Source organism: Hippoglossus hippoglossus, chromosome 13 (genome assembly GCF_009819705.1).
Source record: "Hippoglossus hippoglossus isolate fHipHip1 chromosome 13, fHipHip1.pri, whole genome shotgun sequence".
Classification (NCBI taxonomy): domain Eukaryota; kingdom Metazoa; phylum Chordata; class Actinopteri; order Pleuronectiformes; family Pleuronectidae; genus Hippoglossus; species Hippoglossus hippoglossus.
In genome coordinates, this window is record NC_047163.1 from 12,104,395 (window position 1) to 12,118,165 (window position 13,771).

Consider the following 13,771-nt stretch of genomic DNA (forward strand, 5'->3'; position numbering starts at 1 on the left):
CAGGTCTGCAGAGGAAAGGAAAGTATGGGTTGAATTTGAACTTCTTTACCAGGCTCTTTTGGTAAAAGCTTTTCTTGAGCAAAACCACGGGAAACATGTGAAACTCTTCTGGTCTTCATGTTGTTCTGTCCTTGAGAGAGACGCCGAACCCTAATCTACTCCAACGGAGCAGGATAGGTCATTGCACAGCAGTTTAGCCGATAGTGTCTGTGTGCGTGTGTAAGTAAATTACCGTGATTAACAGTAAGTACAGTCCGTTAACTACATAAATGGCTCTGGAAAAAAAAATCTTTCTTGATATCAGATGGTGTCTGATCCCATGTCCATATTCTTCTTCTTCTTCACTCTCCTTTTTTGTCTACAAATCTTCCTGAAGCTCTGAAGAAAACAAAAGCAACTTTCTGCCTCGTCTTTTGTCTTGCTCTTGTTCCCCTCTTTCCACATGGTGTATTAAAATGCTGCTTATCTCAAATACACACCAGTACTTTACACACACACACAAACACACAGAGTCCCTCTCCCGGTGTCTCATGTTTGTTTGTGTGTGTCGAAAAGGCACGGTTCTAATTGTGAGGCGAAGCCACATCAGATGCAGCGGGTGCCTCTCTCCCAGTGGGGGGGGACACTGATCTGTCTCTGGGGAGCACAATTAACGCCTTTTTATTGTTTACTAATGAATTACACACAGCGGAGGCAGGCCTGCACGTGTGAATTAGAGTGAAAAATAAAGAGTACGTTGGGAAGAAAGAAACATGAAATGCCATGTGTGCACTTGTGTGTGGTTTCTGTATCATTACACTGTAAAGCCGAATGCTCAAATTCATTAATTGGAATAGGTAGTGGAAACATATTTGTTTAAAAGTTCTACTTAAACATATTGAGTGCCGGTATGATATTCTCCTTTTTAGTGTGTATTTAACTCACTAATTTTGATTTACATTAACTTTTGGCAGATTGTGTAACCACTACTTAAATCTATAAATTCATAGGTACTCATGAATCTCGTTTTTCAACATCATTTACAGAATAAGTAAATGTTGAATTTAACAAAGACAGATTTGACTCAGGAGCCAGGTTAAGGTGAAAAACTAAAATGTCTTTTAATCAAGGCTGAGTAAAACAAGGCACAAAACACAAGATCCAATATTAAACATGCAGAGAAAAGACAGAGAAGCAGAACTGAGAGGGACGAGGGGAACAAGACAAACTGACAGAGGGAAGCAGAGACTTAAATAGACAGGGAGGCAGGATGACTGGACACAGGTGAAGACAATCACAAGCGCGGGAACAGGACAAAGACAGGGAATAAAGATGGAGACACACAAGGAGCATTGTTTCGAAATAAAATAGGATAAGGAAAACTCAGGGAAAAGAAAAAAATGTCCAGAATCAAAAGGTGTCCAACATAAACCAAAAGCTGTAAAATTTGACTTGGTCTGGATGAGTGTAAATTGTTAACCGAACTGACAACTTTCAACAATTATTTGATGGTGTATATATATATATATGTAAAACTTGAGCTCTGACAAAGAATAGAGGACTCAGGAGTCTCACAGTTAAGGGCCTCATCCACAACATGAATGTTTCATTAACTGTGATGACTTCTTTTCAAATGTTGATGTTCAAATATCTGCTGTACTCTACAGGCTTTCAGCCACATTGTACAAAGTAAACACTGCCTTTGAACTTGTAATTGTATATTTTTAAGTGAAACATTGCCATTTTTTATGTAGATGTTCAGTTAGTAAAAAAGCGAAGGGCATAAATTCCTCAGTGCTGCTATATTAATCAAGAAAGAAGGACAAAATTAGTTCTTCCACTTTCAAAGCAATGCAGGCACTGCTTACATCTATCAAGATGCATTGCACTCAAGCCTCTGACACCCAACTGTGTTGCTGTGTATTACCACACTAGCTTAAGCCTATTACTTTGTCAGTCAATACTGTCAGGTGACAAAAATGCTCAGCCAGAGAATGTCACAAGAAATCCAAGCTGAATTAACCAGTATTTCTTATTGAACACCAACATCCTCACTGTGACATCATTGATGCAGGAAGAACAGATTATCCAGCAGGAGATCTCGTCTTTCTCGGTCAGAATGGCAATTCACACGTTCCAGTCTTTTGATTAGAAAAAAGACTAAAAAGTACTTTTAATTTGATGTTTTTCAATTTAGTACTAATCAATGCAATTAAGTCAGTTGCAACAAATATTTTAAGTTTCCAGAGTTTTGGGGAGTTTTACAAAGTCAATTTTTTGATTTGTAAGTAATGAACTGATTAGAAAATGAACTAAAACAGAGTTTATTGAACATGAAATACCTGGTTTCTATACTTATAATTTTTTTGAGTACTGATTCGGGTTTACGTGCATGTTTGCTTAGTTGTGAGCTGACTTCTAATGCCTTTTACATAACTTGGATAGTAATTTGACTGTTGTAGCGTCCACATAGTTGTGTACACAGGAAGTGCACACTTTCTCTCTTTTCTGTCCTTATTTAATGAGTGCCAATCAAATAAATGTTGAATCAGTACATCTCTATTGACAATTTAACTAATTTGATTATCAAATAATTGTTTTAGTCATTATTCAAGCAAAAATGCCAAATTAAAAAGTTAACTGAATATGTTTGGAATTTGGACTTTTGAAGAAGATTCATATTCTTACATAATTTCTTTCACATTTTTATGAAAATATATCCAAAGATTAATTGATAATAGAAAAAACATTTAGTTGCAGCAAAAAAAATTGATAAATCAATGCAGAGTCACACATAAATATAATAATCTCCACTGCAACTAAAATTGGCGTTGAGGTGTTTTTTCCTTTTACAGGTGATAAGAAATAATTGCTTTGACATCGCAGATTAGTGTTGTAAGAATTGCAAGAGGTTTGAAAGCAGCAGTGTCCTGTCTTGTGTGATTGAAAAGAACTGGGAGCACAATGTATGTGTGTGCGTGTGTGTGTGTGTTTGTATTCGTGCATTTAAGATGCATGGACTTGCACATGCCTCAAGGCCAATGTAAACAAATGCTAATGTAATTACTGAGGGGGGGCGTCATAATAAACTGTAACTAAGATGATTGCACGGCACACACAGGTTAGTTAAGCTGTGATGTGTGTTATTGCTTTAAATGGCTGGTTGTTCCAAGACTGATGTCTGTGTCGTTGTAATTGTTCAGCAGGCTAAGTCCCGTACCATTTAATAGGGTTCGAATCCGACCCAGGACTTGACTTTTTTAGCATGTAATCCGTCCATTTGCTCTAAAATAAAGCCATTAACCCATGTAAAGGAGAGATGCCAAGAAGCAAGAAACAAAATAGACTAGAAATGTGCTCTAATCACTTCTTCATAAAAGGGAATGGAAAGCGTGTGTGTGTGTGTGTGCGTGCGTGCGTGTGCGTGCGTGCGTGCGTGCGCGCGGGTGAAGGCCTCAAGTGTTCTTCCTCTTCTTCTGCATAATAGTGATTGGTAATTTCAGCTGTCGAGCACTGCGAGTCAGTGTGAGCATGATCCACCGTGTCACCTGCTACAGGGGATACGCACAACACACGCACTCACACACACACCCATCCATGTTGCATTAAGTGCGTGTCAGTCTGTGTCTGTGCAGTGCCTTGATGTGCGTTCCATCTAGGATACAGCACCCTGACATCGCTACATTAAAGGGGGTCATTATATTTCCCTGACTGCCATCGAAAAGTGACATTTTTACAAAGTGACAAGTTTACAGTTTGATAAATCAGATTTTTTGCTGTGGGTGGGGTGGGGAGCCCGGAGAAGGGATGGTGGTAGGAAGAGTCGGGTTATATGTGGAAGAGGAGGAGAAGGGGGAGGGAGGGAGGAAGCGCTGCCTGTCAGCGACACCCCGGCCCTGTCGCCTAAATGATGCTCCCAGGCAGCGGATTCAGATCCCATCCCCATTAGCATTTAATTTCTCTCTAATCCTACACAGTCTCCGCCGCTGCATGGTAACGAGGGCCACTGTGCCACGGCAGCGGCGAGAAAAACCTCCGAGAGCAATCTGCGGCGCACTCGCCTTTTATAGCTCCACGCCCTGTTGTAGCCATCATTCTTCCTTGACAATTAAGACCCTCAAATCTAATAGCGGTGATATTGGAATTACTGCAAGGACCTTTTGAGGGCATGTCAGGGAAAAAAGGGCTTCACCTCCCAATACAGCTGTCAAAGCACAAGGCCCTCCCCCCGTTGATGCCCGCTAAGCACTTCTGATGCACACATATAACACACACACAGACACACACATGATGGGAAGGGGAATGTGTTGAGTCTTTGGCTGTGATCTTTCTAAAATGTGCTCTCTGTGCCCTCTTATCCAACTCTCCAAAGACTTGTTACAGCAGCTTTTGTTTTCTCTCTTCTCCTCTCCCTTCTCTCTCTGTCTCCCTTTGTCTCTAAATTTCTCTTCATCTCTTCCTCATTGATTCTCCCTGGTGTGTCAGAGATGTTGTTGCTTTCTGTTTTTCACGAGCCGGGTTTTTTTTTTTTTTTACAAACGACTAGACTACAGCAGCTCGGCGAAGTGTTCCCCCGGTGCTCCACGAGGACAGTTTAAGAGAACATTCACTCTAATGGTTGCTGTTAAAGATTATCATGGGTAAAATATATTTCAGCCCTAAAGGACGCAACAGTTTTAGAGCGAGATTACATAGATGCAGTTAAGTGTGGAGGCTGTTTGTCCTGTCATGAACTGAGCTCTGTGATATCTCAGAGCTGCAGGGTGGGAATGCAAACAGCTGCATCATCCTTTAAGAGGGTGAATTGGAAAATGTTTGAGTTGTGTCTTTCCTGCTTGGTGTGCCCTCGAGCAACACACTGAGCCCGTACTGGCTCTAGGCTCTTTTATGTGGCTGGCCAAGAAATATATGAAACTTAAAATATCACATTATCATTGTTGGCTTATTCTTTGTTTCTCTGTCACTCTACTGCAGACTCCAGCAGAACAGGCCAAAGTTCGAATGCACATGGTCCTTCAGGCTGCAGGTAAGTCCATGATGAGTCCGTTTCTCTTTTTGTCATTGTGGTTCAGAAAGAAACGCAGTCTTGTCACTCACACATCCGGGATGCTAACATGCAGGCGGTGTGTGAATACTGCTTAGAGAGTCCTCAGTGTGTAGTCTGTACTGTGCTGCGTCACTTATTTTCAGTGTAGATACGTGCCTTTTGGATGTTGATCCTCCACTTTCCCCTCGTTGCATTTTAGTTTTTTCAACTACATTTGCTTTCTGTCATAATCATACCCCCTTGGAATATGCATTATAGCAAGTATTTATAATATAAATATATTGGGAAATACAGTACAACTTCTAACTTGTAACCTTCGATGACAGGAAGCATGAACCTAACCCCCCTAACCCTAACCAAGTACTCTTATAGTGCAAGCATTAGTGGCACCAGTAGAACCATGGCCTTAGACGTGAAGGTGCAGACCGTCATCAAAGTCTTCAACCCACAAGTGTCTCATGTTTATTTTGGTTTCATCACAATAAAGTGATCCCGTCCTCATTTAAAGTTAGCCTAAGATGAATAGTATTCCAGAGACCCCCACATGCACATTCAAGTCATGAGTGAGGGAAAACTTCAGTTAATCCCATCCTCCTAAAAAGTAAATAAAAAAGCAGATAGAACCGAATCGTAGATTTGGATATTTGTCCCCTAAAAATGTACATATAATATATCATTTACACACATCTCTCCAAAGTGGCTACAAAATACCTACATGAACCAGGCCACAGTCTCATTCACAGATCAGCTACAACATTAAAACCAGTTACCTGTTTTAATATTGTGGCTGATTGGTGTGTTGGGATCTCCATTGTGGTTCTGAATGGTCTTCATGGTTGTTTTCCCAGTCTCAGCACCCCTCCCTGCACTCGCCACCACAACCTCACACACACTCACTCACACACACACACTCACCCTTGGCTTTGAGTGCTTCTGGGCTCATATTCACTGCAGCTTAATTTCAAACACTCCTCCCAGTACATAAGTCATAGATGTCACCATGCACGCGGTGTATATATTCCAGTGTGTATTCGAGGGGTAGAGTTGCGAGCCAGATGTGACAGGCAGAGATTGACTGTGGAGAAAGATGTCTTCATGTTTACAGTCACACACACACACACACACACACACACAGGACACACACACACACACATATGCAGCCCAGCACTTCAGGACAGAGCTCTAATTTCACCACAGGAAATATATGAAAGAACCAGGCATCTATACATCATCTATAAAGCACCCAGCAGCCACACACTTACCTCACACAAGACTTGTTCAGTCTTACTGTAGGTCAACAAACAACACTCCGATCCCCTGCTGTGATTCCACTGATTTTAACTTTGTGAAAGATGTTTTTTACATACTTTATTATACTTTTTTACATTAGTTTGCATGTGTGAATTTGTTATTCTGATGTGGGGATGATTTTACTTTGAGAAATCTAAGTTTTCTTTTGCTCAAATATGTTTTCTAATGAATGTCGCACATCCCTTGCCTGCCACCTCAAGGTTAATGTTATACTAATATTAGTGAGGCATCATAAAATTGAGCATGTGGCTTTGAGTGCAGTGGGCCAGACTGGTGCAGACACAGGCCCAGAGCCAGCGGCAGGGCTACAGGAGAAGGTTTAATGTGTCGGACACATCTCTGGTTTTCCTCTCTCTCCCGAAGGCTTCCAAAAGAACAGGTTTATGGCTCAGTCAAATATCGTCTCTTTACCAGAGAGCCCAGGCCTGTCTCTATATGGCCTTCAAGTGCCTGTGATCATATCGCTAATAATGACCCACAGTAAAATACAACGGAGAACAGTTTTTGACTTGATAAAGCAGTTTATATTTGGGACTCAGACTGATGTATCTTTTAATTTCTCTCTTGTTCTCGCTGCCTTCTCCGTTTAGTGAGTAACCCTCACTAATTTCCATCATGGTTGCATTATTCAAAATATTAGGGTTTTTGCTGACCCCATGGCTGCAAAGTCCCTTCCTGCCAAATCTTATAAATTCATTCTTCTCACTTATTATTTTGGATTTTCCTTTCTCTTGTCCCTCTCCATCTATCCGTGCTCTCACTGTCTATCTTACTGTCTTTGTTCCAGGGTTGTTAGCGGCCCGAGTGAGATAGGGATGGAAAGAGGGAGGGATGGAGGGCGAGAAGGAAGCAGCAGATGTTGGGAGGTTGTGTGAATGTTAATGTCCTGACGTAGCCGTGGAGCTTAAGCCTCCTCCTCCTCCTCCTTTCCCCGCGTTCCTCTCTGAGCGCCCGCCAGGCTTTCTCTCTCGGGGTCTCCTGACATCCTTAAAGCCCGCGGCTCTCCTCTTCTCCGCTCTCCTCTACCTCTTTCTCTCCCATCCCCTCCCTCTCTCCCTCCTTTTGTCCGTCTATGGACTCTCTCTAGTCAGTAGAGAGCAGATCATCCCATGGCTAAAGCGGCTCAGGCCTTTGTGTTGGGGGGCTCTGTGGACCTGTAATGAGCCCCCTCGGCTGGCCCGCTGGCCTGCTTTGTGCTCACTGGGGGCTTTGAGTGAGTGTGTATGTGTGTGTGAGGAGTGGGATGAGGAGGAGCGCAACACTGGCCCCCAATGAAAGAGCTGGATGGATATGTTTATGGGTCACTTCCTGCTTGGCCTACATATTAAACACATACACACACACTACACACCATATTTCCATGACAAACTCATTTATTAATTTCATCAGTAATAAGATACGATCATTGATTTATTTGTAATGTAAATAATTTGTAGGCACATACTTTTATATAAATTATAACAAGCTTTATTGTCATATCAATGAAATATAAGCATTAAACACACACATTTTAAATTAAGGTATTGATCGCAGTATTTATCCTCCATTCTGGAATATTTGATTGTCAAAAGTGTTTGCTACTGTCAAGAAAAGCTATGTTTCTTCATTTAATATCCAGCATAAAATATTAGAACTACTTCTATACTGATTTTCATTTTTTCGATTAGATCATTTAGTTTTTCTGCATGTCCTTGATCAGGGAACTTCTCCCATCATGCAATGGCCAGATTGCGAGGAGATCTCCTGCACACTTGGCTGTATTTGTTGGCCACATACTGTATTCCCTACTATGTAGCACCCTCATTTGTTTGGTCTTGTTCTGTTTCTCTGTTGTCTCCTAAACTGAAGAGTGAGCACCTTCAGACAAGACACCTGTCAGGTTGTCAGTAGTACATGTTTCTTGTTGTTTCTCGTCTTCAAATCCTTGACACCCTGGATACTAAAATATATCAGAAATGTACATGTACCGTATTAGTCCTCCTCAGATATAAAGCACTCAGAACTACTTACTTCCATGCACACACACCACAGCCATGACACCCCTAAGTGTATATAATACTCTTTTCTTTCCTGCCACTTGGTAGGTTCTTGGCTCTTTTCATAGCGGTGTCCGTTTCCACTCAAATGAGCATGATCGCTGTGCGCAGTGGGCCTCTCCTTATCCACACATCAATAGGGAGTGTTTGCAGAACACCCACTAAGGACCTGAGGGCCAGGGGTCATCAAAACCGGCTTCTCCCCATTTGAACCTTTGACAGCAGCAAAACAAACAGTCCTTAAGATCTCATCAGTGGCTTGAACTTGGCAGGTGCCCACTGGTGTGAATTAGCTTTTTCTGGTGGTTTGCCATTTTGACACCTGGCTGGAGTTGGTAGGAAGATTTTTTTAATATAGTTGTAGTATGTTGAGCTGCTCTGCATATGCTTTACAGTTGTGACTATTATATACTGTTTGGTTAATAGTTTTGGATTCGGATTTGGATTCAGGATCAAAAGATGAGACAAGAATTCAGAATTTCAGTGTTGGTTATTTTTTTAAACAACTCGTAAGGTATTACCTTTTGTTTGATGTCTCCCATGTTTTAAGTGATCAACAATATAAGAAAAATAAGTAAATGTACTCATACCACACTGTAAAAATACTATGTTTTCTACAAGTAAAAGTAATTATTGCAGAAAAATGCACCCTGAAACTATTTTATCATTATTATTATTATTATTATTATTAGTCATGTATTTATATTTTTGTTGAGGTGGGGCTCATTTTTAACAATTTTGTATAGGACTGCACTTAGTTATTATTTTCACAATGAATTAATCAGCCGAACATGTCATCAGCTGATTAACAGCAGTCCAAAGAGACACCATCACAATGTTTGTTTTGTACAAGACTACTGCACTGTGTTCACAAGTAAAGCGAATGAATAGAGCAAAAAATTACTCAAAGCACTAATGACATAAAGGGTATAGGCCCACAAGGTAGGGAAACATATATATTGATCCCGAGGGACATTTAGGCAGGCCTCCAGTAGCAGCACACAAAACAGTCAAACACAAGAGCGTATGAATACTATAAAGGAAAAATGAGTCCAGAATAAGTTCACTGCAGAGAAATGAAATCCCCTGAACTGCTACAATGCTGTCACTGTAAAGAAGTACGTGCTATAGGAGATATTGACAATACAGATATTTTAAGTATAAGCTGATTGAAAGATCACAGAGTAAGTAACAGAGTATTGAAGCCAATTTAAAGATAAATAACTGGAAGCTATAACTTTGCTACAAGCTACATTGGGCATTAAACTAAGCCTGTCAAATTATTGCACAGTACATGGAAGTGTATTTTAAACAGATGCATGTATTTGATGATAAAACTCATACACCACCACAGTCCAGTCGTCATCAAAAAATCAGTCTCAAAGCACAGTGATTTTACATGAGGCTGGGTTTTTTGAACGGCACAGTTGACCATACTGTACGCGCATTTTTCTGTTTTGCCGGCGGAAAAAAGTTTAAGATGGTGCCAACATTAACAACACTGTTAACCGTACTGTACACACATTATTTCACTGTGAAACACAAGAATTTTTCACCATTTATTTTTGCAGTAGAGAAAAAGTTGACACCGGCACAAAAGAGAAAGACCCAACTAACCAGAGTAAACAACATGCACATTAAATGTGAGTTACTCGCATCTCTCTCGTGTAGTTCAACAGTTCTCCCGTAACGACCGACAGGAGCACAGTAGGCAATTAGAGAGTGGTTACAACACTTGGGCGTTCATGATTTTCACATTTTGGTCCGAAATATTGGTGACAAATAGAACAAGAAACATGTTTTGCTCGCTCTTTTCTTTTCCGAGCTGTTCTTAGGTGCTCTGCACGCCTTAAGGTTGTCAGTCGGCTCTTGATGTTCTTCTGCAGTATGTTAATACCCCCCTTCTGCTCCTCTGATGCTTTCTTCCACTGCTTTTTAAGCTGCCTCCTCTCTTGTTCCAGGCAGTCTCTTTCCAGCTTCCTTCTGGACTTGGGTTTCCATTGTTGGTGTTATCCGCTCTTTCTGTGTCACTCCAAAATTTTCCACTCCTTGGTCATAGATGAAGTTACCCATCCTCTCAAGTTTTGTCTCAACTGTGCCCTTTATCTTTTCCAGGATAGTTCTTGGGTCTGCATTGATGGCCTCCCATTTAGCTTTTTCTGATGCTCCAGGCCAGTTTACCTTTGTTTTGTAAAGGTTTCTTCTCCCTTGTTGGTTTTCCTGGGCTCTATAGCCTCTTCTGCTACTGCCTCTGTGCTTGAGATAATTTCCTCAGATACAGGGGGACTGATGTCCTGCAAACTTTGGGTTGAGTCCGATCCCTGTGCACCTCAGCGTCGTCAAGTGTTTTGGCCTTGTATGTAGGGCCAAAGAATGTAGCTGTCAGAGGGAAAGAACAATGCGGCACCGCCCCCTTTTCCCCCTGGAAGAATCTAGACATTACAAATATATTGGTGACAGAGAGATGCTAGTGATGCTAAAATGTACTGCCTACAATGGGTGTGACCAAAGTTTAGCCTCCTTAATTCTTCACTGCAGCAAAGGGTCCGCTCACCTGAAAGGGGTTAAAATGCGAGTGGAGCTACTGTGGTTGCTTAGGCAGTACATATAATATTTTGGATGCGATACAGAGAAGATTAGCATGACCTCTCTGTTGCAGAGAAAATCAACCACGGTAATCAGCCACTGCATTGGCTGTATGGACACCTTCCTACCTTCCTGCCACACATGCCCCTTACCCGAAACTTGCTCGGAAAGGTAGCACATCGACCGTACCATCAAGTCTCTGGTGTGCTGCTCCACCAGAGTGGAGGCGAGACGCACTGTTGCCCAATGTGCGTCCTTCATAAACCTTCATAGGGCCGACCACCCTCTTGTCTAGTGGGGTACGAAGTGACTACTTTTTGCCCAAGTCAAAACAACGAAAAGGAAACAAAGGATTTCGTGTCTCTGCTTACTTGTACGTGAGAACAGCTGGAAACAGCTCCTGGTGTGCCAGGTCCAGCTGTCCCAAGATGTCCTGTGCCCATGCCGCATACTTCCTCTTACAAGCTGTGCATTCCGTGCCCATGAAGTACAGACAGTCCTTTAGAAGCCAGCACCGGTCAGTCTGCGCCCACAGTTGGGGCACGTGAGCCTGTAGGCCCACATCCTGTAGGGCGCCCACAGGAAGAACCGGCACTGGTAGAAGGCATGGGCAGAGGGGGTCTGCGAGTACAGGGGCCGGCTCCCAGGGTTGACCACCAGAGGCGCAGCCTGCCGGTGAGGACAGGCTGCTTGTCCGTGCCGCTGGTGAGAAGAGCCCGGCCCACCCAGTCCTGCTGTGCCAGCAGCGTCTGCCTCCAGCCCTACGGCAGCAGCTGCGACAATCATATCACATATCTAGATTAAACTCAAGCAGACAATATGGACAACTACAAGTCTGCGCACATGCCAATTATTGCAAACAAGGGTCATGTTTCTTTACTTTTTATCACCTAAAAATAGGCCTGTCTGTTGCAAAAGTTGTTTTAATGCATGTAGATGTAAACACAACAAAACAAAAGTTGAAATTCAGAATTCTTGTCCTATATTCATCTTAAACTTAAATGTAATCAGAGAACAATAAAAGCAAAGGAACTAGTCTCGCCACTCCAGACCTGTTTGCTTATCGAATACACCTTTGTAAAGATAGATGAGAAGTGGGAACGACAATAATTGAATTGGAAGTGTGGAAACCAAATGTAACTCTATTTTCAAGATTGCCAGATACGTAGATAGATACGTCTGCAAGGCTGATGGTGCATGTTGGGTTACGAGCATGTCCGTAGAAGTGTGACTCTCCTGTTTGTGTTTATATGTGTCTCTTTATATCTGCTCTCTGATTGAGTGACAGACATAAACAGGCAAAGAGGGGCGTGACCAGCCGAGCTTATAGCAGCATCATTCGAAGACTAATTCTTCCACAGTAAATACGGGGTGTTAGGCTTCTCTGTCGCAGCAGGGGTCCTGAAGACACACACATACACACACAATCCCTTTCTCTCTCTAGCTCGCCGCTTCTTTCCTCCGTCTTCCTTGTGCTTCCAATTCCTGTTGCCCCTCCCACCGCCCCAGCCCACCCCCTTAGGCCCTGACAGATGTGTGCTGAACAGACCACATACATGGAGGGTGTCACCTTACCCCCTCTGGAACTAAAGGGCTAATGCACCACATTTAGGAGGCTGCCGCCCTTTGTTCTGCCAGGGTAAGAGGTGACGGCGACAGGAGACTGAGACGAGATCTATTTTTTTTTTTTACATGTCCCCAGTCTCTTTCATTGCTTCCCTCCACATATTTTTCACTATAAATTTGTTTTCCTCCCTTTCTCATTCATACCTTATTTTCCCTGCGCGCTTTGATCGTCATCGTCCTAAGATTTAACAGCCATCATTGGAATGCGACGCAAGACTTTTTAGGCAGTGAATTACAGTTATCACACATTATCCGTCTTTTTCACATCACCATCAGTGTGGTCGTAGCGCTGCTTTTTTGTGTGACAGGACTACGGTGATTGTCACAAACACCAGCCAGTACTGACCTTCATCTCAAAGGGGATTTTCTCAAGGGGATTACCCAGTAATAACTCGTAACTACCTGTTCTCTTTGCTGAATGTGTGATTGTAACAGCAGCAGTGGCATGCTGCTTTACTGTGAGCAGTTTGAACTGAAGTGTGGGCTTTTGTTGTTATGAGAATTAAGTGTTTTTGAGCCAAAAGATGGTAAACAACTTGACACCTTTTTTTAAAAGAATGTGATTCTCTTTGTTGTGAGGGTCAGGGGTTCTTATTTTTAATAGACTGGTTTTCTTCCTATATTACTGCTTTTGAATCACAATTTTTGTGGTTTATTTGAAAAGGCTCAGTCAAAGATCAGTATGGGAAGAATAAATTGTCTTATCACGACTCACATAGTTTAATGATTAGAACAGCCTGCTCCTTTGAGCAAATATTTATCCTGCAGCACTTTTAAACACCAGTTTTAAAAGCTTCCACTTAAGACGTCAACAGAGATGCTCCCAGCCTTGATGCATTGTAGGGATTTCATTCAGTTCGATACTTAATGTGACTTTTTTATGTGTGAAATATCTAAACATGGTGCTAAAAATGTATCATGATAGCTTCCACCATATTCAAATAAATGAAACAATGACACAAAAACAGCAGAAATCTACTTTGCATCCGTGCAGGAATGTGTCTGCTGTTGTTCTTTGGAAGGATAATGGCACAGAGGGGTGTCCTGTAATTAAGTCTCTGTAACCATTGATCAGCTGGATTTATGTGCCATTACCTCACTGTTCTAGTCAACAGTTGTAATTATGTCTCACAGAGAGGGAGACGGGGAGCGGGGCCTCCAGTAACATAGGATCCAAATACCTGAA

At 42.1% G+C, this 13,771-nt stretch overlaps 1 protein-coding gene across 1 annotated transcript in view; it reads left to right on the top strand.

Moving 5' to 3' along the window:
- rsrc1 (arginine/serine-rich coiled-coil 1) overlaps positions 1-13,771 on the top strand; it is a 118,737-nt gene that overhangs the window by 51,715 nt on the left and 53,251 nt on the right. Inside the window, exon 6 of the mRNA XM_034604542.1 lies at positions 4,954-5,005. Coding sequence (XP_034460433.1) covers positions 4,954-5,005 — 52 coding nt within the window. The remainder of the gene's footprint in view (positions 1-4,953; positions 5,006-13,771) is intronic.